The following is a 26,947-nucleotide window of genomic DNA, read 5'->3' on the forward strand; positions in this document are numbered from 1 at the left end:
TTGGTACAAAATTATTAAGTTTTGGAACAGAAAACTTTTTACATTTGTCGTTTTTTTTTTTGGGGGGCTGCACAATAGGTAGTCCGCCCCGGGTGCCACCCGGTGCTACGTCGCCACTGCGTCATAGCACCCGAACGAATGAACCAATTTCAATTTAGTTTTTTTTTAGTGTTTGATGAAAATCGATTGAGCCGTTTAAAAGTTACAGAGGTTTTACGCTTCAAAGTCGCTGTCATATAAACTTGTTAACATTAAACTCTTCGGTACATAGAGGCTTGCAAAAATAATCTAGTAACTGACAAAAATATCATTAAGTTCACAATCATTAGAGGCGGCAAAAATTGAATGGCCTACTAGCGGCAAGTTTGTAAATCCGCCACTGAATACATAAAATGTCTCCAAACATCACAGAATGCTTATTAGCGTCAAGAGCAGGATATAGTAACATTTGAGACAAGAACACTGGTCACTTACAATACTTAGCCTAAGGCAATAGAAATCACAACATTCTTGCTCATACGACGAGGGTCATTCAAAAATAAACCCAGAGCCGAAGACAATAGAACCTATTTATGAGTTACGTCAAATTCGGTCATAATCAGTCATTTATTTTCTATCGACTCTAGATTTTTTTTTCTAACAATATATCACACAATAAGGTGAGTATGTAAATACATTGAAAATGGAATCCAAAACTAACAATTTTTCGTCTTTTAAATTGACAATTTATAGCTAGGGTAATGAAACTATAACAAGAATAAAATAACCAACAATTCGATATAACCCATCAGTGCTTTTGAGCGTTAAATTATTATAAAAGTATAAAAATAAGTACCATTATATACAGCCCCCGATTCTAACATATAACGGACAGGTCGCGGTGTAAGTTGCGAAGTTTAACTACTTATAATAAGCGTTCTTAAATTGCACATTTATATAACAACAACATCGTAAAGCGTCTGCCAGAACATCGGCCTACAGTAAAAATGTCTTCATAACTATTTACAAAAATAAATATAAAATTCATCTAAATCAGGGGGCTGCAAGGAAAAGGAACAGGACTCTCTCATTCTATTAAAGATAACTTCTCAATTTGTACACAACAAGTAAATTATTGAATTCGGCAATGTTTTGATGCACTAGTGAACTCTTGCACAGAGTATTATTATTATTCTATGACAACTTTATCATGCAAGCCGCCTTAGCAAGCGCGAGCTAATCCGTACAGCGTATACTTGGCACATCTCAGCCTAAACAAACTATGGGTGTTGGTACTGATCTTCTATAGATTCAAATATTTTTATTAATTTCTCAAAGACGAGGTTATCCAAAGGTTCAGTCAAACAGATGATGGAAACATTACATTCGGCAACTACTCCCTTCTCAATATGTTACAAACGGCAATATTCTAGCCAAGGTTTCGTCAGTAATATCCAGTCTCGAGGAAGCCCACGATAACACACAAATCCCAGTCATTCGTAGCGTTAACGCAATTACTACTTCTCACTTTTAGTCTATCAATTAATCTATGATTATTGCGTACCAGCAGCCCAGCAAGCGCAGCAGACGTTAGCTGTGAGTATCACATCACTCGCTCAGGTCCGACGAATCCTCGGCGGCCTCTCCCAGCAGTCAGTTGTCATAAAATTCTGAAAAAAAGCAACATTGAAAAATACTTTTGGAGATGGTTGAAGGGAGATGAGAGATGAGAATGACACTGTCCACATGGTATGACGTAGGTCGTTATCGTCAGCGGCGAAGGTACAAAAATAACAAATAGGTGGCGAATGTTTGCTGTAATGTAATGAGGACAAATGAGACATATCTATGATACCAAATATGTCTCAAGAAGGGCGGGAACTTGGCGGAGTAGTTACCTAGCTAGGTGTAGGCATGCGTGGTGAGCAGCGGCGCGAGCGAGTCGGAGGTGTAGCTGCGCACGCGGCTGAAGGCGAAGGGCGGGAACTTGGCGGGGTAGTTACCTAGCTAGGTGTAGGCATGCGTGGTGAGCAGCGGCGCGAGCGAGTCGGAGGTGTAGCTGCGCACGCGGCTGAAGGCGAAGGGCGGGAACTTGGCGGGCGTGATCTCGAACTGCGTCCACTGGTCGCGGCGCGTGCACACGGAGTAGCGGCGCCACGACAGCGAAGCGTTGCGAGCACAGCGCACGTTGCGCAGCTCCAGCTCCTGCGGGGAGGGGAGCACAGTCAACAAAGGTCCCACTCAAAAGCCTGCTACACAGTGCTGGTGGCGCGGTCACCAGTAGCACCCTCCGATCGGAATTTTTACGCTTTTATTAGCCGCGTGATGCCACAGGGCATGTACCCGACAGCCTTGCCGCTAGCACTGTTTGTAGCCTAAACGCGACAGTGGGATTTGGCGCGAGCGATATAATAAAAGACTACGAGTCGAACGAGATGTACCACGTAGTACCAAAAGTTACAATAAGGTCGTCTACATACAAAAATTATAACTCGGTTATGTAGATCATTGGTAAAATAGAACGTATCGTTTGTTGCACTGCAAGGTTCAATTACAAGTTTAATTGTTTCAAGAGGGATCGATTAAAAAAAATATCAAGAATTTGGCATTTGCATTCCTACCCCGATAAATCGTTCTATAAACGAAGCTCGCCCTAAAATATTATTAAGTTTTATTTATTTTAAAGCAAGATGGGGATGATGAAGATGGGCCTTTGCCCAGCAGTGGGACATTAGGGGCTATAAAATAAATTCTTTTAAAGAACCGTTTTTATATGTATCCTAATCTGGGGGATAAAATACACGGTACTGCCTAAACATCTAAAAAGAAGAAAAACATTATTATCCTTTTCAACCTGTAAATGGTGCATAAATGATAAGATAAAATCAATAAATAACAAACACATGACTTACCATGTGGTAAGTCTGTTCTTGTTGTTCGACCTCCTTGCGCCGCGAGCGGAACCGCGTGTTCGCGATCTGTATGTTCTTCTTGTCCTGCGTCTTCTTCACCACTATCACAACCTGCAATAAGCACCTTCAGGTCAGAAGCAAACACTTCGTAACTATTATGAGATATAACTTTCTACTTTTAGAAGATACACACTGAAACTTGAGGGGTCACTAGGTTTGTACGCTTGCAGCGGACACGACAATCATATTTTGGACCTTCCACCCACGTCTTGAGGGAACTACTTTGCGCACCCGGATGAAATTCCTTCCTCCATAAATAGGCTACCTAACACTGAAATATTTTTTCAAATCGAATACTTCCTGAAATTAGTACAAACAAACAAACTCTTCAGCTTTATAAAATTAAACCATACACTCACTTTTTTATCTGGAACCTACATCAAAGAAGACCGCAATGAACATTACAAGAAATCTATGAATATGTTACCTTTTCCCCAATAAGTCGGTAGTGTCCCGCCAGTATGCCGAGGCTGGTCTTGGCGTGGCGGTAGCGCAGCTGTGCCACGCAGTTCGCGGGCTCGTCCGCCGTCGTCCACATCAGCACCAAGCCTTCCGAGAAGAACCTGGCAGAAAATGGAGGTTAACGGCCAGTTTCTTCATCAAAAGTTAAAGTTAAAGTAATGTCTAAAGTAAAAGTAACGGTCAAATTCGTTTTTTCAAGGCTAAAGTGACAGCAAAACTAATAGAAAAATTGAATTTGACCGTTACTTTAACTTTAGACATTACCTTGACTTTTACTTTGGCTTTAACCTTTGGTGAAGAAACTGGCTGTAAATGTGCAGTTAGTGAAGAATATTTTTTACACTGATCACCACCTATTTTTACTCTGTCGTCTTCCTCGTTTCGTTTCTCTCTGTATACAGGGCTATTTTTAGTTCCGTATTGTGTGACGTTTACCGAAAAGAAGCTGATAGAAAGACCTAAGAACCACAAATTGAGCCGCTTATGTATAAGACTAGTTCTGTTGTTTCCGAGATATTTGCAATTTATGGAAATATCCCCGAAATTCAGAATTTAAATACAGATTTATCGAAAAGGATTATTTAGCAGGATTTAAAATATCTCATTAGATTAAAAATACCAAAACACAACTAACCTGAGGTACCTATAGTAGTCGATGAGGTACCAGGGCTTATAGAACTGGTCCTGGAAGGAGTTCTCGCCGTGGCGGATGTAGGTGGTCTTGCTGATGTAGACGCCGTTGAGCTGCACGCGGGGACGTGACACGTACATGTGTCGCCACGAGGGGAAGCCGCTAGCTCGGGGAGTGCCGCACTCTATGCCCCATGTTCTGGTGATGAGATTAATGTTTTTATGGTGGTTTGCAACTTGGTGAGTGTTTAGCTAAGTTTGCTGACCGGTCTTGAATCGATGCCATACTATCGATAGGTAATTATTATATTTTTGCTTCTGTGTCCCCCGCCTGCATGCTCTTGGGTGGGCCCCACCGACTACTGTGCCAATGGCAAGATACTGTCGATTCGTTCTGATACGTTATTGATTGACGCCATAGTGATAATAGTGTTTGAGCTAATTTCTTGACACTGCAATACAAAATGGCGGCACACCAGTACTATATACCGTCGACTTCGTGACGTCATGAGGCCTGACCTGACCATTATACTGGGTTATATTTCGAAACACACTAGGTTACTTCCGAGTCCGACTAACCTAGGGATTATTTACAAAACTAACTTTGATTCATCCTACTCACTTGACACACAAACTCCGCCAGATATCAGGCTCCCTGGCAGCACAATAGAGGCCGCGACACACGCCCGCCACGCGCTCCAGCGAGCCCGCGTCCAGCTCCGCGCTCACCACCCAGCGGAGCAGCACTAGGATCACCTCGTAGGGGAGCCAGGAGATGTGACCACCCTGTGTGTGATGGAAACATAGGTTTAAGTTAACTCTAATGACAGCAGGGGCAGCTACGGCCCTCCAAGGTGGGCACATTCATCTGATATGGTTAAAATTCACATAAATACATGTCCTAGCATTCTTTAAATTCAGGTATATAAGAAAGAACATAAGTGTAATACGTAAGGGACGGTAACAAGTAAAATGTAAACAGGGAAAGGGACATAAAAAAGTTACATAGGGGAGTTAATAAGAGGAGTATTAAGAAATAAATACGTAAAGAAGTATGTAGGGGGTGTACCTACGCAGTACATGGGGAGAGTACATAAGGAAGTAAATAGGGGTAGTACAACAGGAGTTTGCCAGGGTACAAAGGGATACAAAACATAATACATCCTCACTTTATACATCTGCATCACTAAAATAGCTTTATGGGATACATAAGCAATGAATATCTCCACTTCTATAATCTATCCAACCAACCTTGGCAGGATACTCTTGCTCGCACAGCACTCCCCTCCTGGCGACGATCCTCTGCAGCCTGGCCAGCAAGTCCTCGCCTTCCACCGCGTCTTCATCATCGCTGGGATGCTCGTTGTCAGGCCTCGCTGCTTCCTCCGTCTCTGATTCTTCTTCTGTGGGATATCAAAAGATTGCTTTGTAGCCAAAGTTACTTTTAGGAGTTTAATTCTTTGTGCCCGGTATTCTTTATTTTTTAAGAAGAGAATTATAGACGTATGGCCATGAGCATCATGACTCTAATCTAATCTAAAGGGCACTGGAAAACCAATGTGCATAATAGGGGGTTATGGGACAGGCGCAACTGGCAACCCACATAGACAGTGTTTTAACAGAAAAGACAAATTAGCAATCCCATCTCATCCTTCCTGCCCTCATTCCGATTTTATTAGGTCAATGCAGCAATGTTTTCTTCTTGACTACATTATTTTCTATCTGCCGTCACCTGATAAGTAACATTCTTCCTAGCTATATCGACTTTTACACAATTCATCTATCCGAATAAGCAATCAGATCGTAATAACCAGAATGGGCAATCAATAAGAAATAAAAGGACCCCCTACCTTCAGGAGTATCAGCCTCTGCCCTCAGCTCGTCATACAGGCGCATCTCGACGTCGGGCAGTATCTGCATCGCGCGCTTGTAGTGCTGTATAGCTTCGTATAGCTTGCCGCAGCGCTCCAACTCCACCGCCTTCAGGAACAACTTCTTTGCCTAGATAGAGAGATGGCGTTGAGTGAGTGACAAACTACATACATGGGTATATTTGTAGCTAGGTGGTAGGTTTCGGGCTATAAAATAAACACACATATGATTCAGGTCAGGAAAATCAACATAGGATGCATAATCTTGGCTTGGGAGAGTGCTAGGCCAGTCAAATCATAGTGGACTATGTTTACCATCATGAGAAGTTGTTTGTAAATTGAAAGGTTCACTAAAGTTTCACGAGATCTTCTCAGGAATATGCAAGAAGATTATATGAATCAGTAGCTGACCCGGCGAACTTCGTACCGCCTAATTATTGGACGCATATTTAGTAAGTCACAAACACACGACACAATACTTTTTTTTATTTTTTTCCTTATTTGCTCACCGTTTAGACCTACCCTGGACTACGAGAAACATTTTAAAACCAAAATCAGCTCAATCGGCCCAGCGGTTATCGAGTTTTAATCAGACTAACGAACAGCAATTCATTACATAAACCAGTTGCCGCCCACTGCTGAACCAATGCCTCCCCTAGGTATATCAAGAAATTGCAGGTGCATTGATGACATTAATCTACCACTTCCTACCTTATCCTCATCAGAGCATTCCTCAGGTTCAGCCAGCTGCACCTGCTTGGGGCGCAGTTCTCTCTGCGGGGTGGAGCTGGCCTCCAGCTCACGTTGCCATTGCTGACGGAACGCTTGCAGCTCATCATCAGCGGCATTCTGTATACAAACAAAGTTACATTTGTATGGGGTACTGAATGTTTTGTGCAGTTGACAGCTGACCAATTTTTTTAGCAATGATACCATATTGTTTTTTTTACAATCGAGAAGGCTGATGTGTTCAAAGCTAAGCTGGAGAGATTAGACCTATACCTTTACACAATAGTCAACAGTTCACAAAGTATTGATTATTAAAATCCATTGTTATTTGCACAGGCGTAAATATGTGTGAACACTATGTTGTAACAGCATGTTACAAGAAAAATAATTTATGTATTGTTATAAATCATTTTCATATCCCTCACTCACGTATTATTATAGGAAACCTACCAGAGTATATGAATTGCATAATGTGGTGCAATAGCACATTTGGCCTTGAGTTTAACTAAAATGATAAAAATCATTATTTGGTTATCTTGAAATATGAGGCCTTGCAAAAATCTTGCAAAACTCTTGATATATTCTCAATTAATTACATAAATTAATAAATAAGGGCTACCGTCATTTTAGCCATGCCATGAAAATAAATGGACCCAAATGAGATATCAGAGTTGTAGGTATTTATTAAATTATCTTTCAGCAACTTTATTGAACCAATATTAAAATTATTTTTTAATGTAAATATTTGAATTTATTTACAAGCACAGCAATAAGCTCAGCAATTGCAAGCAACAGGCAGGGCACAACAATTGTTACATATTTTTTGATACATCAATGCATAACAGAAAAATGTAACATCATAACGGATAGATGTCGTAGGTATTTCCCATATCAATCTATACTAATATTATAAAGCTGAAGAGTTTGTTTGTTTGAACGCGCTAATCTCAGGAACTACTGGTTCGATTTGAAAATTTCTTTCAGTGTTAGATAGCCCATTTATCGAGGAAGGCTATAGGCTACTTTTTATCCCGGTACGGGCATCTATTATATGAAAAAAATATAGTTTTAAAATAACAGTACACATACCTATCAAGAGGAATATAAACTACATAACCAGGGTAATTCCCTTACCTGTGATTGGTTTACTGTGTTATCCTGCACAGACATGTTATCAAGTGAGTCAGTCACATCCAGCACTTCATCTAGGGACACTGATGAGGGGTCTTCCTGCTCCTCCCCCTCGCAGTCCTCACCGGCTCCACCAGTCGCAGCTGCTGATACTGATGCCTAATAATTTAAATTAAGAATTGTTTATTTTTAATAGAGTTCATGTAATGTGTGTGGAGTTCCCACATCTAAAAAGCTTTTTTCTGTTTGAAAAATGCACTGATATTACCTTATTAGACAGTGTAAAGTATGAACTTTCATTTAACTGCATTTCAGTCATGAATTGAACTCTAAACTTATGGTGTGGGTGAGCTTCTTTGCTTGGTCCACACAGAATATGCGACGTAATTTAAGAAAAAAGTTAGAAGGGTTAAAATCGAGGGTTGAAGAGTGGTACTGATGTCTGCGTATTTTTTTTGTATTGGTGACACAGTTTTAGGCTCCAGAAAAATTGATAATTGTGTCAAGGTCGCACAATATGAATAGTGTAGCTCAGATTTATTTACCAAAATTTGCATATTAAATACAGTCAATGACCAAAAGTTGCGGATATTAAAGCTTTTGTTATCATCAAGTTATTTCCCTACTAAGATAAAGTTAAACATTATACGAAATTGATCACTAAATCATAGGATAACTAAATGTGCAGATTTCTTACCATTTTTTATATGATAAAAGTTTTCAGCAATTAAATGCAACACAGATATTTATTTTCAGTTCGACAGCGATATTGATAACAGTATTAGCCATTTACAAACAAAGTCCAGGCTTCAGACAAACTCCATTCGCATTTACTGTATTTATTCTATTTTAGGTCGCTGAAAACGAAAATATTGAAATCAATTCCGCGTTCCAGTATACAATCAAATCGAATTGGACATACAATAGCGTACATTTTGGATGAAAGACGAATAGCAGGTGCATGCATAATGAGCATTTATGTGCGGATAAAAGAGAGAGAATATCCCAATCTACACACAAATATGATTGAGATATATGACTGATCGATTATTTAACCTGGAACACATTTTGACAGCCTCTTTACTTATTTTTTTTTTCAAAGATCGAGTGAGCGAAGCGAGATTTGACAAAACCAACAGAATCGCCTAAATGAATAAGATTATCGATTCTTGATCATAATAACTGTGGAATCCTTTCAAATAAATTTTACTCGCACAACATGAAAAAAATGCGTTCAACCCAAAGTAGGGGTCTGTTACTGTTATAAGTTCTCTTTTTTATTAATGGCAGCAAAGCAGCTTGTTGACCACTTACAGAGCCATAACAGAACCTATCACATACTCGTTATTTAAAGTCGCTTCAAAATGAAAAATATATATTTACAAATCTTTCTTTTATTTTATTAAACTGTGATGTAGCATAAACACATTTTCTAGTAAAATTACCGCAACATAAAACATTTAGTAAAATATAAATACCCACACTTGAAATACTCTTCAAAGGCATTTGCAATTCCTTCAAAATTCATAATATTGTTATATGAATATTGATTACTCTCGATTTCTCCTCTTCGAGATACAATAGACTGTTCACCACAATCCAAAAATACAATAACATTAATGTATACATAGAAGCTAACAAGAGAAATACAATCCCAAACAACGTATTACCAGCCATCATTATTTTTGCAGAAATCACCACAGCGATTCCGAAGCTACCTGCCATATACACAAGCAAGGCCCATAAATACAAAATGATACACTTTCGGGATCCCAATTTTACAGCCACAGCTATTATGACGTGGGCAGTAAAAACTAAAACACCTAAAAGACTATAAGCCCACTTAATTCCTGGAACATACCACTGAGGTAATCCATTCTCATGTAAAATATCAATCCCAGCTGGCGTAGCCAAAACTACACATGCCACCGTAGGCAATATTCCTAATAATGCTATTATATATGTACCTATTTTTACGGGTAAACAACAACAAGAGCCCACAACAGGGCATGGATATCCCATTGCATTAAATCCGCCAATTGCATCCTTGCGTTTTTTAGGTGGTTTGAATTTTGGTTCCTTTTTGGATATAGCCATGATTGTGCTAATAAATTAAAATATCGTTTTATTTGCTCTTAATAGTTCAACTCCTTGTAATAATGCTTGTAATCTTGAATTTTGGCATCGATCCTTTCCAGATAGTTTAATTTTTGTTCACATCATGTTTCCGTCTTCTGAGTACGCTGCTTCAATTGGAAAGACTTTCTAAAGTTCCACGTTAATCTTTATTACTGAATTCTACTCCAACTTTGGATAATAGATAAATATTTGCATTTATATAACTTGAAAATTATGACATTGGCACATATTTATGGTTGTCCTAACCACTAACAAACACCTCTTTTCACTGAAACCTCATCTTCATTCTTCTTTCGCAGGAAGAAGATTGCATGTAGCTGTATGAATACTTCTGTTTACGAAAGAAATGAGCTTTACTTAATACCCTGTATCTATATTCGCAGTACATATTAATTACATACTTGATCAGATTCACGAGATCGCCAAGGAATAGACGCTCTTTTTCATGAATAATTAGTCGATTTTCGAATAGACGACTGCTTCACTGTTCCAAGTTCCAGTTTGAGTTTGACAGATGTGTGTGTGACGTCATAATATTGATCATGTCGTCACGTCAGCCATAATTTTATAATTATTTTAACAAATTCGTGCAAAATATGTGATGAAAACATTTTATAGCAACGCATAACTAGTAAACATTCCTTCTTACATTTAGTCTGTGACTTAGCTATAAGATACAAAGATGGTAAGTAACCTCTTACGGGAATAGTTTCCTCCCTGTCGTATTTTGTAAATGACTCAATATCATTAGATTTCAGGCCGCGATATATAGTTCAAACGTTCGTTATGATAATGATATCCAATGCGTGCCATCTCTATGCATAATTTGCCAATTATTCGAATTGTATTGTTAACGCCTGTAATCTGGCATTTTCAGATGCAATTCATGTTACTATTCAGCCGGCAAGGCAAACTAAGACTGCAGAAATGGTACGTCGCACACCCGGACAAGCTGAAGAAGAAGATCACTCGGGAACTGATCACCACAGTGTTGGCCAGGAAGCCCAAGATGTGTTCATTCTTGGAGTGGAAAGATGTCAAAATCGTTTACAAAAGGTGGGTGACCTAATTCTAATGATATGGACTTGGTTGACGCTTCTATCAACAAATTGGCGCCATAGAGTATATTCTATAGTTCTTCTAAATGTAACCGCTATCAAAAGTGGTTGGTTGAGTTCATAGCAGTAAGATAAATAGGGTTTACAGTATTACAATATCATGATAAATATGTGATAGATGTTTACCATGACCCAATATTAATGATCATGATTCCGTATTCCAAATCGAGGTCAAGAACTCGTGTGTTAAGAGATACAATTTGCAGAATTGCTGTAAATATTGCTGTGCCCATCAGGGTCCATAATTATGACTACCTCTTTTATATTATATTTTCCACCAAATGTACATTATGGAATGCAATAAATGATATGATATGATAATATCAGGCAGATTTTCCAGACAGCATTTTGAAACCAAGTCCCTCTACAATAATATCTTATAATACATCTGTCACCAGATATGCATCTCTATACTTCTGCTGTGCGATGGAGCAGGAGGACAATGAGCTCCTCACTCTGGAGCTGATACACCGCTACGTGGAGCTGCTTGACAAGTACTTTGGCAGTGTGAGTATACTCTTCAATACTGTTTATTTCGAATAAACCAACATAGTCAGAATGGTGATTTGGGTGTATAGTGAGCTCTGATATAAATAGCAATTTTGTCATGCATATTGTAAATCTTCTACTAGGTACTAATTTTGTCAAAGGGATTTTTTGTACCCTAACTAAAGGTTCCGAAGCTACTGATCTAATTTAGAGAATTTTCACTTTCACTATTGGGAAACTACACTTATTTGTGTAAGTTTTAAGTAAGTTTAAGTGAAAGGCTATTTTGTATCTGCCAAAGTAGTTTTCGTAGGGCTCGGGAATCAGCTAGAAATTAATTCAAATAAAATATATAGTAAAGTGAAATATATGTAGTAATAAAACCTCATTCTCTTTCCAGGTATGTGAACTGGATATAATATTCAACTTCGAGAAGGCATACTTCATACTGGACGAGTTGGTACTTGGCGGTGAGCTGCAGGAGACCAGCAAGAAGAACGTCCTGAAGGCCATCGCTGCACAGGATCTGCTCCAAGAGGTCAGTAGCCAGGATAATGAGCTTGTCTAATTACTTTAGACTAATTAATATACACACCTAGTTATTTGTGGCTTTACCAAATTTCTACATGTTATATCTTACAGATCAATTTTAGTTAGTTTCTTATTATTCTTATTCATTCCTTAGATAAGCTAAAATATTGAACCAATTCTACATTCCTATAGAAACTGTGTTATTGGTGAATCACAAAGAAATTGGTGTGTATTATTACCTATTGTTAGAGAGAGAAGGTCATATGTCATTAGACTGGGGCTTACAGGTTTATATGTGCAATACCCATTAGGGAATATTTTTAACTTATGCTATTTTAGCTACGAAAGTTATTAAGTTACTCAATATTTAATATTTTGCCTCTGAACAAATGTGTTGTGGTTAACTCATCCAGCTATGCCTTTATTATGAATCCTCAATTATTTAGCATATTATATAATAAGAAACAGTTTTATGTAGTTCCTAAAATATCCAATTAATGTTTTTGCATAGTGGATATCTGCAACCAGTGATTAATTTTGTTCCTTTAAGATTGTTCAAGTATTATTCTAATCAGTAATTTACAGAGTCAAATATGAATAGTTTATTTATTACAATGAGTGAAATAAGATTATAATTAGTTAGCCTTTTCTATCAGATTCTAAAAGTTAATTAATTCAATACTCACGATATAGAACTGCCATATACATAGCTAGTTGCAACACGTGTAGATGTTTTTATATAGATATATTAAATGAATAAAGTATATGAGTAACCTAGGTATATAAAGTGGACCAGTTGATAGGACAGTGGCCTCGGTAGTGCCTTTTGATTATGTACTAGATATTAACACAAATGTCCGCGAGTAGGAGCACTTGCCTTTTAGATTAAACTTCAAAGAAGCATTTACACATATCAATCTCTTGAACACCTGAAAACGTGTTTATTTCATGTTGCAAGAATTAAACGGGAAAAATATTCAAATACACACTAGTGTTTGAATTTCGGAAAAATGCCTTTTTATCAAAACCTTCATAATGCAAAATGAGATAAATATGTTTTTAGATTTTTCTCTACATATCAAAAATGATATTAATAGCTAACTTTCTTAAAATCCTGCTAATACTGCAAAGGACAAACAATAATATAAAATTAAGAAATGCTAAATTAGTGCCTAAAATGCAAATATATTAGAAAATATTATTATAAAAGTTAGTCAATTTAAATGTTAACCAATTAAGTACTGTTAATGACATTAAACACATAATACTCTTTATTTAACAACGAAAGAACTCCCCGATTTACACAAACATAGACTTACAAATCTCATAGAATAGCCGCGTGTGTTAAGCTAGACTAGTCTAGTCAAAAGTGTGGTGCAGTCGGCGATATTAATTTGCTCATCCTAAAACTTATTCTGTGTGTAAATCTGTGGCCGAAATACATAGATTTTTCTTAACTTGGTTTGGGACACATCTATTGTTAAGTGACTTCTATTTATCTCACTCTATGCTATATATAACTTTCCATTATAAATATCTTGATCTCTGGGTTCATTTCTAAGACCAAAGTTCACTAACTGCATAAATGTCAGTTTTCTTGAAGCAATAGTTTACTTTGCAAAATTCATAGTAAACAGCTGTTTTTAACATAACTGATGTTTATGTGATCGGCGAACTTGGGCCTTGGTACTTGTAATTAACATTTCGCCGACTGCATCTCCACGAATGTGCTTACAAACTGTACTTCCACTGCACTCTGCTAATATTCTGGTTTGTTTTGGTGTGAACTGCATGCATTGGTGGCGGTCAGGACCTCAACGACGGATTGTTACACTGATGTCGCACAACCGCGGACTATACAATAAGCTACTTTATTCTCTGTGTTTTTAGAGCTTTTATTGCATGCTGCTTATTTATTTTTTAACTATATTTATATAAGCTATATTTTATTTAAGTATGTAGCTAGTGTTTTCTTAAAACTCTTCCTTAAGCTACTCTAGCATGGCTATATACTCAGCGTTATTACATTTTCTATAACACACTCAGTATATAATACATACAGAATTCTCAAAAAATCATAATTAATCTCGATGGTAGATCTTTCATGCGATATTGTATTGTTAGTAGATAGGGATACAGGGCGTCATTATAGTTAGATATTATAATAGTTTATCTGTATATCGTTGCTTCATATATGTGTAGTTAAACTTTATGATTATCACATTGTATCGGGACACTGCTTTACTTGTGCTTTCTCACATTAAATCAACACAGTGTGTTTGTGAAATTTAAATATTCCTTATTAAAAAAGTTGACAAATATATTGCTCAAACATTGACTTTAATCACTCATTTTCTCAGTAATTATTAACTTCTTAATCAGGGTGTTCTATTTTGTATTTTAACATATGGTAACATTTACATTTGTAAATCAGTGTCCTCTTGGTTATGGTCTGGCTGTTCATGCATTTATTGTAATGGGTTGTCGAAATACATTTTAAAAACAAATTAATCTGTTTTCTTGCATGTACCGAGTTCCTGTCCCAAGTTACCGCATCACGACTTACTTTTCTCATTATTCTCTGATCATACTTGTACTTTGATGTTTAGTATAGTACTAAAGGTGCGTTTTTAATGCTAGCTCCAGATTGCAACTGTCGAGCGCACATGACACGACTGCATCAAATCGGTCGATATCTGAGGGCGACTGCACGTGCTGCTGCCGCTTCGATCCAAAACGGTTTCATGTAAATACATACAAACCAGTAGTGCAGCTGTGGCCAGTTTCATGCAGTCGCGGCATGTGCGGTCGGCAGTTGCAGTCGGCAGCTAGCATTTAAAACGTACCTTTACAGTTTCAGTAACTCCTCAGTTTGAGTAACTCTTGATGCGGGTATCCTGTGAGTCCGGTGTGGTGTCGTGGAGGTGTACATTATTATCTTTTCTAACGCTTTCCTTGGCGTGGACTAGACTTAACAGTTAGGTGTATTAACAGCATGCTAATGTTTCCAGTTATTAACATTTCAAATCAATTCTCAAGGGTTAGTGACTAAATTATTAAAAGACATTTCATTACAAATTTTGTATCATGGTATGCTCATATTGATTTAAAGTGGTACCACAAGAAATAGGTATATAAACGAATTATTGCATTATAAAGTTTTGTAGTAACTCGGAATTTATATAATTTTTGGTAATAAACAGATTTAGAATTGAAATAGGCATAAATTATTCAACTATTCCAATATAAAACATGAAACTGTGTATATTGAAATGTATGCATGGTAAAGTGTCGATCCTACTATGAAACATGTTGAAGCGTCTAGCTTAGCTGCATGCTCACGGCGTGATTGTGTTAGGACGAGACAGTCGACGCAGCCCTGCGGGAGGTGGGGCTCCTCTAGCGGCCGCCGGGACTTCGCCTCTTCACTCCTTGCGCCGCGACGACACAATACCATCGCCTAAGCATTCAACCACTCAGAAATAAAAAACATTTGCCATATATTTTTACTACAACTACTTTTAAAATTTGTAACTATCATAGTTTTTGAATACGAAAAATAATCGATATTTTGTGACTCTCCTAATATTGAGCGACTGATAATGATGATTGGTTTAATATTGTCGTAAAATTTCCATTTTTAATATATGATTATAATCTAGGTAAGTATTTGATATGGATGTATGACGGAATTGTTTTCTTCAGGCCAAAGTGGACCAAGATTATTGTCCTTTTTAAATCATGATGTATTTGAAATTTTGTGAACTGCCAATTTGAAACGTTCCATATTTATCGTACCCTAATGACTTATTTTTAGGGTATTTTCTCTATAATGTTGTCCTATATTTTAATGTTTGTATTTTTCATTATTTTGTTCTGTTATCCTATTCCAATTTTATGATTTGTTGAAAACTGAGAACGAATTTATTTTAATTAGGTTGATTTATTATGTGCCTAAGTTATTTAAGAGTTTATTAAGTTAAAACATGACGAATTTACCCGACTTCGAATTTGATTATTTTATTTCTTTAAGTGTACTTGTTGATACACTATTGTAGACTTAATCAACGTTTTATAGATGTCGCTAGCCTTTAAAGATTTTTTAAGAAAATTCTACTATTTGATTGTGAAATTAATATTATTGAAAAGTATTTGTTTCCAAAAGTGCTATTTAATATTATTCTCTCAGCAATTAGTCCTACTTTTTTCACTACAATTTTATTTTATCCCATCATGAAGTTATAAGAAAATAACCGATTATTTGATTTTTTCGAATAGTATAGTCATAATTGAACAGTTTGTGCAATAAATTGTATTTTATCTCTAATATGATAACGATCCGTTTATGATACATATTATGTCTATGTGATAAAATAACATATTTCTAATAAAATATATTTTACATGTTTTCATTTTTTTTACTTTTTATTGGGGTACCTTTTCTTGTTCATAAGTTGAAATTTCAAGAATTTATCCAAGCTTAATAATATAAATGCAGTCATTTCTATGTGGATCAGTCATTTAAAATCACATTATATCTAAAACTCTTCATATAAGTTATGGTAGGTATGAAAATTATAATCAGTCGATAACCGAAAAGCGATTGCTCGGTCTAACACGGCCACGAGCGACTCTGGCTCAGTGATAACCCTTGTTGCAGGAGGAGACGCCCCAGGGCTTCTTCGAAGACCACGGCCTCGGCTAACTGCGCCGCGCACCGCACCGCAACACAGCGACAACCACATCATGTCACCAAGGATTTTGATATTAGAACCTTATATTAAAACCTCCTTTTGATATTGTCGTTAACACCAAAAAGGTTGCGCTGTAAATCAATATAAATATGTAAAATATATTGCAGAATTTATATACCTTTTGTCGGAATTGAGATCATTATTATGTATTGTTTACAAAATGTCTGTTGTATTGTATTCCTTCTGAAGTATAGCAGACTCGTTACAATTTATTAATTTCTCGGTTTAATTTGCGTAAGATATTCATTTTAGTGCTTACTCTCAAAAAGTAGATATTTAAAAACAAAGCATTTTTGCACTTGGAGGTTGTTTACGTAGTTATAAATAGACGTGGCAACTATTATGTACTTAATTTAGTTTTAATTTAATGAGATCGCACCGCTTTTAGTTATTATGTACTGTTTGTACGTAATGTTGTATCTATGAATCTAGTTTTTGCCACTAACTGTATGTAACTGTGGTGGAACAATTAATAATAGTTTGTGCCAAAAGAAGCATACATAGTGATTATATTTTCATACATTTCGCTTATGATTGTTATTCATGTTATAGAGTAGATACGTACCTATATTCTATCTCGTATGACACAGTATACCAGTACATTTCGCAATCCTAGCCCTCCAGTTTGTAATGAAATTAATTGTTATATTCTACCGCATAGACTGCTGTGTTAGGGAAAATAAGACATTAGTGTATAGAATCAAGTATCTTGTTAGACGTACTTACCAGTATTCATGGGATTCGGGGAAGGCAGATATTTTTACCTCTTTATAAAAGCTTGGTGTTGATATGTCTCGCGGTTCAAGACTGTTCGATTCCACGTTTGTATACATTTCTACCTTTGTAAAGTTTACAGTATTTATTGCGCTATGTAATGTAAAGATAAATATTTGTGCAAATTCCGAAGTCTTGCGTCAGACTCTAATCTCATATCACGTTTCATATCTACAAATATCAAGAGGCCTAAGAATCAAACATTCTCTTTGGAACATATTGCGTATTAAAGTATTATTAAGAATCAAATAAAACGTCGTTTTATTTTAATATAAAATCTTTTATTATAGTGCGATTTAAATCTCGCTTCACGATACAAAATAGTTTTATTACAATATGCCGTATAAAAGCGATAAATAATTCAAAATTGAAGACATATTGACAGTCTTTAGTAAATAGAAATACATTAAATGATTTCACTTAATTAAATGCGCCATAACAACGTCGGTACAGCCTGTATACCGGCATTGTGGCTGAGAGCCTAACTAATGACAAGCACGACGCCGTCTCTAGCGCGACATAGTGCAGCGACTGTACCGACCTCATTCCGTATCGCTACGCAAGGAGGTTGCGATATCGCTCACTGAAAAGTGCAACAACGCGCTAAAAATAGCATCCTGCCTGCAGCTTACATACAAAATATAATATTAGAAAAATATGATTTTTTAGAATTAATTGTTAGAAGTTTCTGTAGATTTGGACTCTGGGGTAGCCTTGACTTGGTTGGCGGTGGTGGGCGCGGAGTCCTGGCTGTTCTTGGGAGGAGCGGGGGCGGGGGGCGCAGGCTCTGCGGTTTGGGGCTTCTCTTTGGCTTGTTCCTCTTGTTCTCTCTGCCGTTGCTCGCTGGTCACTTTGGCGAGATGTAAGGCAGCCAGGAGGGCCGTGATGTAGCGGCGCACATCCAACTCCACACCTGCGATAGACACAAAATCATTACATCTGCTGTCCAGGACCGCGTTTGACGATTACAAGCAATCGTCAATTGACAACAGTGTGCATATGTCCTGCAGTTTACGTAGACAATAAGCCTTAGATAAACATCATGCTATTATAGTGATTAGATTACATTGCAATATGATTCGCAAGCTCAAGGTCGAGAAAGGTGACTAAATTGATATTAATTTGAATGTTGTCGCTATAAAGGTTGCTTGTTCATACGTAAATGTCAGGAGCAGAACGAATGTATTGTTTTAACAATGCAATATTGCATACCTTTCCTGTTATAAAGTTCAATTCTTGTTTATAAGGAAATTATAACGTAACAAAAGTATCTAGTTGGCAATTATGAAAAAATGCAAGGCCTTATTTTTAACTAATATTTAGTTGGTATTTTTTTAGGATACAGGAAATATAACAACATTGGCCAAGAGCAGTTGCTCAGCTTTACAACCTAAGTTTTCTATCTACCTACATGGACATCTACATTCCAATCTCCTAGTAAGACTAAAAGCTTGGTAAAAGAATTAAAGTGTGACTGCCTATCTTGTTAACACTGAAGACTTAATGATAATAATAATAGTTTACCTGAATTCCTAAGCTCGTTGACTTTATACGCCAGATTGGCCCACACACGTCTCGCGGCGACTGCGCTCAGCCGGCCCACAGTCTGCACGGTGTGAAGCGCGGGATCGTTGCTCACCGCTACAATTTCGTCTACAATTAACAAACCATTACATTCGTATGAGAATGCCAACTTTTGAGGGAACAAGTTGACATGCACTTAGTACTAAAGTTAGGTAGAAGTAAAATGTTAGGGCGTTGAATCATGCAAGGATTGTATACTCAAAACGCAATAGGAAGGTACTCGGATAGTTAACGCTATGGGTAGACAGGTGTACGTAGAATCACGCAATAATAAGGGTGGAATATCTACTCAAAAATCAATAAGTTGCAGGTTATCAAGGCCAAGGGAATTCCTAAATCATCATTTATTGCATAGGTAGTTGGCATCTAAACTCATAATAGGTACCTAGATTTTTTTATTGAGTTATTTCCAACTAAGTATAATAATTTTATCAGATAAAAACGTTGTGTACTAAACAGACTAAGCTGTTAATTTCTTTTTATCTAAATTATGATAAGCTACTAATAAGTACATAACACTGTGCGGTGCACCGCGACTGTAATTGCTCAATGATGTATAGAATTTCGTAGTTAGCTAATGTTACTAAAATGTAGGTACGGGTATGTATGAGTCATACATGCATCTATTTTTGCTAGATGAAGTGTCCCTACATGTAGCCAACGTAAGCAGAATTCATAGGAATTGTTTATTTAATTAAAACTTGTCATCAGCTATTTTCAATGAGGGTTTTTGAAATTTTTTCTGCCACCGGGTGGCGCCACGTATGCGTCTGGTCCAAACAGCTGTCAAATAGTATGGAATTGTAGGTGCCGAACTTATTGTTTATCGAAATTCTGTTATATTGGAAGTGTTATTGATTTTATTATGGACTACGGTCAGAATAAGGTTTCCGAACTAAAAATTGAGCTAAGAGAGAGGGTGCAAAAGTCACTGGTACTAAGGAAAAGCTTGTTGAAAATTTTTTAACACAATATGATTTCGTTTTTTTTATTTACTCAACCGCAATAGTAAAACAATAATGCAGTGCTTTAATTATAAAATAAAAAAACACTAAAATCGTTCACTATTCATAGTAAAGATAAGCACTTTGACAGTTATCTGGACCTGACGACTCGGTGCTGCCACCTCGTGGACGCCATTTTACAAAACCCTCATTGCTAGAGTTCAGGGATTATTTGGGTTGTGCATTGAAACAACCATGTTAGTGGGATGCTATAATAACACAAAATGTTAATTCTTACTTCAATTCTAATCTAGCCTACCCACCACCTATACATAATTTATCAAATTAGTTATTTATTTATCACAGGGATACTTAGATACTTTTAACAGCCATACTTATTCAAATAAATATTTTAGCGTTAATATTTTTACTAATGGCAACACCTTCACCAAAAAAGTACAGATAAAACATTCAATATTAAAAAAACTAATCTCCGGTCATAAAAATAAAAGTATACGCCAAGAACAAAGCCATGCAAATATGTGCCAAGAATAACAGAAACATCAGCATGCTGGACCCTACAATGACCGTGCATCCTACAGTTATATCTTGTACATGAACAAGTGACTCACTGCTGGTTTCTTCCTGGGCTCCAACCGCTGGGAGGTAGTGGTCTAAGAGCTGCATCGCATACATGGCTCCGGCGTCTACGCTGCTAACTGCCTTCTGGCCGTATGCTGTTGAGAGAAGGGCGTTGGCCTTGGCCCAGGAGAGTTCCTTTAGGGAGTGCACGCGCTGTTCCGCGGCTACGCGAGCTGTGAATACCTGGGGACAAAGAACACAAGTTACAGCTAAGTATGAAACTATTTATTATGTACCGAACTGCAAATACCGCGTTATAAAGCAGCATCCGAGAGCAGAGTCTGGAAGTTGGTAGATTTGGGTGCAAATCTCCGTTCAAGGGAGGGCTCGTTAAAGGCTGTCAGTTGGAGAAAACTGGCCGCTAGGGCTCGTTAGCTGATTACACCTGCAGCTCATTCGATATTTTGAGCTTACAAAACTGGATTTCAATAAAAACTACTAGTATGATACGGCGTGGGAACATAGTGAAGATATGCATCTTAAAATATACATAGGGTCTAGTTTGACTTTATTTCTTTTTTTTTACGATAATGTCGCTTGGCAGAAACCAGTTGAGGGCTGGTTTAAAAAAAAGTCTCATGTTCACGTTGTTTATTTTAAAGTAAAAGTGTAATGTAGGTATTTTTATAAACAAAGAACGCAATTCAACATTTAGGTATATTTAGCCGGCCGCTTATTGCGTCGTTTATAAAATGTTTACCTACTCGAACTTTCTGAAGAATTAATCCGTATTATAATTAACAGATACCTACTTATCGGTTTATCTGCGTAAGAACTGAATGCATGAAGTGCATTCGAGTTAATCGATTAATCGAACCATGCAATGATTCTAATCAATATTCGACTACTAAGTACACATAAAAAATTACTTATGTATGTATATGAATTAATTATCTAAATCCTAAACCTAAATTAATGTAACGGACTTTAATCGACAGTTACCCTTGAAACATTAACATTGAATGTGACCTACAAAGGTGGAAGTAATGTTTGTCATAAACTACAGATTATCGACAGTCTAATTATGTAAACACAGTGATGACTTGATGATCTAGTTACTGTAAACATTACGGTATGACGCTGAATGGTAAATATCAATATATTCGTCAGCGAAAATACCTGACGTGTGCATAGCCTTACTAAATGGAATACTTCACTAAAATAATATATGCTTGAAATAACATGATCAGTGCGTCATTTAGACTCCATAAATCCTTTTCAGCCTCGCACGTACGAGACGTATGTTACGAGGGGAACTAAAATTAGAATTATCCAGTGTGACAAATTGAGCAAATTAAAACCTTCTGCCCTTGTGACTTGCAACACGGGCCACGGCCCTTAGTGAAACTGAATATTTCCTCATAACGCCTTGAGGAAATAACTAATTACGGTCTAGTCTAGGTTCTAGAAAGGACAAAACAAGTGACTGCAATATTGACGCATACCTACTCTTTGTAGAACATATCGGGATTTAGTGAATTTATAGTTTTAATACTTTTAACATAAGAGGAATTTGTCCTTTTTGGAAGCTGCAGTATCCCGAGACATAGGCTACTTTATTTTCTCGATACTATATGCTGCTAATGTGCACTGGGTGTGTCTATGTCGTATTCGTTTATCTCGTGCAACCTCGTGATTGATTCGAGATATTTGAATACCCTTCTAGAAAAATCCAGAATTTCGCTTAGCTTGGACATAATTCTACTACGTCTTTTGTTTTATCCAAACGGTGTTTTATCACGATGGTAACCAGTACCAAGGTTCTTCCATTCCGGTTCATTGTCCAGCGCGTGATAGGCGTTTTATCTTATCTGTGCAGCGGTCGCCGATGTCATAAAAATAATCCTAACGCGCTCACGCTTGGCGCTAAAGAATTTTTGGGAAGGTTTTATTTATAACTGAAACCTAAAGATAGACTGCCCTGCATACTTTCAGATGCAAGTGTGAGATACTGATACTTCTTCGTTTGGACAAGTAATTTGGAAATTATTCAGAGTTATTAATTTTATATTTTTTCAACCGATTTCTTAAAAGGTCTTCGAGGGGATGCATTCGACCGTGTCTATTTATTTTTGTAAGCCTGCCCTAGTCGCAAATGAAGCTAATATAACCGTGTTAAAAAGTAAATAATGCAGTGTGACATCGATGAAGTTATTTTTTTGAAGGTGAGGGTAGGCAGACATTTTGTTTTTGGAAAAGTTTAAATTGATAACACATTGTAATTTTTTTAGACCTTCATAGAGTCAAAAAGGAAACATAGTAGGCTAAAATATTCCAAGAAGAATTTCAGAAATCTTTCTGAAATTACAAAGATTAGAGTTTACGACTTCAAATCGTGTTATGAAAAACAAAAACCTAATAGGCTGTTATCAGTCACACGTTGAGTAGCCACAACAACGTGATAGCACTAACAACTACTGGAATGTACCTAACTTAGTGTTAATACATAGGTATGTATGTATTACATAAGTTGTACTGTCTACGGGTTATGTGACTAACGGCACACCTGCCGAGTATTTGCAGAGAAAACTGACATTTTATGTTAAAGAAAGTTTTATTCAGTTTTACTACTTGGTGGAGATAAAGTGAGAAGATGACATGATGGCTATCTACTTTTAGCTTTAGACTACAAAATCTGACGCAAGATTTAAGCTTCAAGTGTAAATTAGATTCAATTCAATTGATCAATAGTCCCCTATGGTTTATGTTCAAGAACAGACCCATATTTGAGTAACGTTTTGTGATACTTATGTCATTGTTAATGCTCCCCCTTACAGTATAATAGGAGTACCTACAGCAAAGACAGGAATGTCACGCAATTTCATAATAAAGAATGTGCGGTTTGTTAGCAAGAAACAAGTGATCAATTTCCAGGTGAAACAACCGCAAAGGTAGCAAGTTACTAACTACCGGTTATATGAATGAGTAGCACACACATGACCACATGTGCATGCGCCTCCCACCGAACCGGTCCGAGCGCTTCCGACCAACGGATACTCCGAAGCCGATGTTTTATAAACAAAAACAGACGGATGACGCTCTGTTATAAAATGTAATAACATTGTATTGTGTGCGACATAATAGTATCTGTTCTCAGATAGTGCAACATCCTGCCGGTAACAAGTGCACTCTGCACGCTATGTTCTATCGTGAACTACTTCCTCGACTTTAGATAACGAGCGAGTACATCCGCGTCCGCCATGATCTTTTTATAAATCGAACTTTGAATACTGATATCAGGAACTTTTTTATTATCTCTGTAATATGACAAATTGGTTGCCAGAAATAACTGCACTAATTAAAACATGACATGATAATTTTCGACTTAGTACAAGATAAAGTAAATGAGGGTATGTCGCATTTTTGAAATTAACGAACATTTTAATTAGTTATTTACTCTATAAGAAAGAAATGGTAGTTGCAAAATTTTAAAGCATAAATTGCTGACATATAACATGTCTTTTGAAGTCTTTAGAATAATCTTTTATTCGGCTGCACTGTGTGAAAAAAATTGTACCATAAAGTCTGAGAAACATGACCAAATTGGGTCTTTAATGCCACCAACACTCTCCAAGCCAAAAACATAAAGATCTTTAAGTCTAGTTTATACCCTGAAAATAAAGACAAATGCCTACCTTGTTGACATGTGGCGAGATTCTAGACATGACTGCCTGTTTGGTGGTCTCCACGATGACTTTGGGGGGCTCCGCGACGAGTGGCACGCGGCGCTCCAGCTCATCCAGGGCTGCGGCCATTCTGACATCTCCGGCAGCCAGGGGGGCTGCTACGTAGGGTGCTGCTGTATTTGCGGCGGCGTATACACCAGCTTCGGCCGTGGATAGTGCCCATTCTAAGAGAGAATGTGCTCCTGTGGAAATTGACTATGTTAATTGAATGTGCAAATGCTATTATAGTGAGAATCAGTGCTAAAATTGATTGTAACTATCTATTAGCATGTTTCAATGTTGAATTAGTATTATATTAAGTGTTAGTAATTTGAGATGTGAACGTCTACCCTCACATTATTTTATGTAGTTGTAGTTTTATCACAAACTTTTAAGAATATTCAATTTCAAAATATAATAAAATGTAATGGATATGCAAACCAAACAGTTTGTGCACGTGTAAATATTTGCAGACAAGTATTTGGAAAGTATTAACAAATATTGTCATGACAAAGGCTTTGTTTCACAGGCTGGTGTGGTAGACAAATTGCACATTTTGATTAAGAAAATAGTCAAACAATAGATAATTACTGATCTCTTGTGATACTACAGAAATATCCAATCTAAAATGCACTGATATTCAAATGAAAAATAGTTATCTCAAACTCTCAAAGTACCCACGGGTGGAAAAATATTTTCTTCAATCCCACAGCAACCTAAATCCTCATTACTTAGAGGCTGAATACAAGTTTATCCCCTACACATTCTGCATAAAAAGATTGTAAAATGTTATCCTGTTTAAGTTTCAAAGTCCAAACCCTCAAGAATTTCACAATGTTTCCCAAACCGTTACTGAACTAGATTGAAGAGTGAGCAAGATCATTTGATTCCCAGTTAGAAATGTACAAGAACAATGAAATCAGACATACCCTTAACTTTAGTGTAGAAAGCTCCAACCTGTCCGACGGCAGCCCCCACGGTGGGCAGAGCCATCGCCTTCTGCACGGACTGCAGCTGCGGCATCGATGGGGCGCTCACTTCTGTAGCCATCTACACGAGAAAGACCACCATATTCATTTTTCAAAGTTGGAAGGTAGACTGACAAAAATTAAGGGAACTTTCTAGTTCCTTGAAAAATGTTACTTTTAAGAATTGTTATGCTGAATTATGATATTCCTTCATATTTTAAAATGTAGTAATATGTAATAATGTTATTTTGCAACAATTATTTCCTCAATTCTAATAGAAGTTGCAGGAAATAATTGTACCAAGTTTTTTTTTCTTTACCTTCATTTACAAAGTTAGCAAACCAAATTAGGAATAAGTAGCAGTAGAATTTGCAATTGCAAGTAGGTAGTTTTAAATATGCTAGCGTGGAAAAAACACAATTAAACACAAGGAACAAACTTAAAAATATGAATAACGAAGATAAAAGTTTAAAATGATAATAATAACACCTACCTTCAAAACTTTTGTAAACTGGTAAAAAACTTTCTAAAATACGAACAAGACGAAAATCTATACTTATAATTACTTGTCCAACGCGATTCAAGCAACTGACTGAAGTAAACTGACTATTAATTAGAAAATATATACGATGCTTGTAACTACAGCGAATGACGACGAATAATAATTATAAGTTTTATGATTCAACGCTTTGTTTGGACTTTGGTCCGCTTCCCCACTCCAATTTGATAATAGTTCGGCCGCTGTCTGACATTTGGAAGTCAGTGTTGTCTGAGTAATTTTCGATTTTCCTTTAGCTGAATTCGTATAACTTTTGGGTAGTTTCACTTTCAATTAACTAATGTTACTATGACGAAGCAGAGCTTCTGTACTGTGACTTTTTGAAAGTGCAACTGGTACTAGAATAAAAAACTCTTCACTTAGAAAAAAAAAGCATTAGCTTTAGATATTAATTTCTTCAGTCTTCAAATTTTCAAACAACTCGTTGTCTCTAATTCCAATTGACGGATAAATTCACAGTTTACTTAATAACCGACAAAAGAATGATTTGCCTAAGCTTAGGGCAAAATGTCTTAGACTGGTATCCCTAAACTTTCGAGTTGGGATAGAGTGGATAGACTCATATAATTTTTAGAATACATGTTTTATTAAGTTGGTTTTTGATTTGTTTAATACCCAATTAAGTTTATTTAAAACAATACCAGAATATTTTCTAGTCATCTACGAACATGACTGTGTGTTTTTTGATTTGAACTTGTCATACTCGATTCTTGTAATCGACTAAATAGGTTGAGCCTTATAAACAACACTATGATCAAAAAAAAAACATCACTGATGGACGGACTGAGCTACGCAAGAAAGGGATGGATTTACATTTTACAATATCACAGAAAGGGATGCCAGAAATTCTTGATTTTATCGCAATCAGATTTATTATTTACTTCAATTATATTCAGTACTTCACAACTTGAGGCCTTAAGAAGCCATTTTATTATTCATACCCAAATTGATATTGGTCACCAAGTTAAAATTACATCACAACTTCATTGGTTGGTCGCCAAATGCC

General features: G+C 36.8%; 3 protein-coding genes across 6 annotated transcripts; 1 reads left to right on the forward strand and 2 right to left on the reverse strand.

Annotated features, from left to right (window-relative positions):
* Positions 1-380: 380 nt before the first annotated feature.
* LOC110380035 (F-box only protein 9) lies at positions 381-8,725 on the reverse strand. The gene is made up of 12 exons (XM_064037764.1): positions 8,707-8,725; positions 8,472-8,631; positions 7,778-7,933; positions 6,626-6,763; positions 5,894-6,044; positions 5,295-5,446; positions 4,666-4,829; positions 4,048-4,242; positions 3,379-3,514; positions 2,892-3,002; positions 1,878-2,184; positions 381-1,649 (listed from the first exon to the last, which is right to left on the reverse strand). Exons 2-11 carry the CDS (start codon positions 8,472-8,474, stop codon positions 1,987-1,989), a joined length of 1,404 nt encoding a protein of 467 aa, XP_063893834.1. The 5' UTR covers positions 8,475-8,631; positions 8,707-8,725; the 3' UTR covers positions 381-1,649; positions 1,878-1,986.
* Positions 8,726-10,416: 1,691 nt separating this feature from the next.
* On the forward strand, positions 10,417-16,927 carry LOC110380047 (AP-1 complex subunit sigma-2). Of its 3 annotated transcripts, none has more exons than XM_021339904.3 (5): positions 10,417-10,598; positions 10,791-10,969; positions 11,430-11,538; positions 11,921-12,058; positions 15,410-16,463. In XM_021339904.3, exons 1-5 carry the CDS (start codon positions 10,596-10,598, stop codon positions 15,452-15,454), a joined length of 474 nt encoding a protein of 157 aa, XP_021195579.1. In that variant the 5' UTR covers positions 10,417-10,595; the 3' UTR covers positions 15,455-16,463. The 3 variants fall into 3 exon arrangements, with proteins under 3 accessions (XP_021195579.1, XP_021195580.1, XP_021195578.1); XM_021339905.3 differs by lacking the exon at positions 15,410-16,463 and adding an exon at positions 13,862-14,558; XM_021339903.3 differs by lacking the exon at positions 15,410-16,463 and adding an exon at positions 16,712-16,927 and having other exon boundaries at positions 10,418-10,598.
* Positions 16,928-17,838: 911 nt separating this feature from the next.
* LOC110380045 (lipid storage droplets surface-binding protein 2) lies at positions 17,839-26,097 on the reverse strand. 2 transcript variants are annotated; one of them, XM_021339902.3, is made up of 6 exons: positions 25,876-26,097; positions 25,344-25,464; positions 24,385-24,617; positions 20,740-20,932; positions 19,104-19,220; positions 17,839-18,492 (listed from the first exon to the last, which is right to left on the reverse strand). In XM_021339902.3, the coding sequence occupies exons 2-6, from the start codon at positions 25,462-25,464 to the stop codon at positions 18,251-18,253; spliced, it is 906 nt and encodes a 301-aa protein (XP_021195577.3). In that variant the 5' UTR covers positions 25,876-26,097; the 3' UTR covers positions 17,839-18,250. The 2 variants fall into 2 exon arrangements, with proteins under 2 accessions (XP_021195577.3, XP_021195576.3); XM_021339901.3 differs by having other exon boundaries at positions 19,104-19,232.
* Between the last annotated feature and the right edge of the window lie 850 nt (positions 26,098-26,947).

The sequence above is a fragment of the Helicoverpa armigera genome, chromosome 14 (genome assembly GCF_030705265.1).
Source record: "Helicoverpa armigera isolate CAAS_96S chromosome 14, ASM3070526v1, whole genome shotgun sequence".
Classification (NCBI taxonomy): Eukaryota; Metazoa; Arthropoda; class Insecta; order Lepidoptera; family Noctuidae; genus Helicoverpa; species Helicoverpa armigera.

What these genes read in the sequence shown, in the direction of transcription:
- LOC110380035 (XM_064037764.1), bottom strand. An exon ending in GACTACTATAGGTACCTCAG is followed by an intron (nt 3,515 to 4,047) that starts GTTAGTTGTGTT and finishes ATTTTCTGCCAG; the next exon opens with GTTCTTCTCGGAAGGCTTGG. An exon ending in ACCGACTTATTGGGGAAAAG is followed by an intron (nt 3,003 to 3,378) that starts GTAACATATTCA and finishes TGCTTATTGCAG; the next exon opens with GTTGTGATAGTGGTGAAGAA.
- LOC110380047 (XM_021339904.3), top strand. An exon ending in TTGACAAGTACTTTGGCAGT is followed by an intron (nt 11,539 to 11,920) that starts GTGAGTATACTC and finishes TTCTCTTTCCAG; the next exon opens with GTATGTGAACTGGATATAAT. An exon ending in CACAGGATCTGCTCCAAGAG is followed by an intron (nt 12,059 to 15,409) that starts GTCAGTAGCCAG and finishes TGATTGTGTTAG; the next exon opens with GACGAGACAGTCGACGCAGC.
- LOC110380045 (XM_021339901.3), bottom strand. Translation starts at nt 25,464, where the DNA reads ATGGCTACAGAAGTGAGCGCCCCATCGATGCCGCAGCTGCAGTCCGTG. An exon ending in TTTCTACACTAAAGTTAAGG is followed by an intron (nt 24,618 to 25,343) that starts GTATGTCTGATT and finishes CAATTTCCACAG; the next exon opens with GAGCACATTCTCTCTTAGAA. An exon ending in CAACGAGCTTAGGAATTCAG is followed by an intron (nt 18,493 to 19,103) that starts GTAAACTATTAT and finishes TGTCTATCGCAG; the next exon opens with GTGTGGAGTTGGATGTGCGC.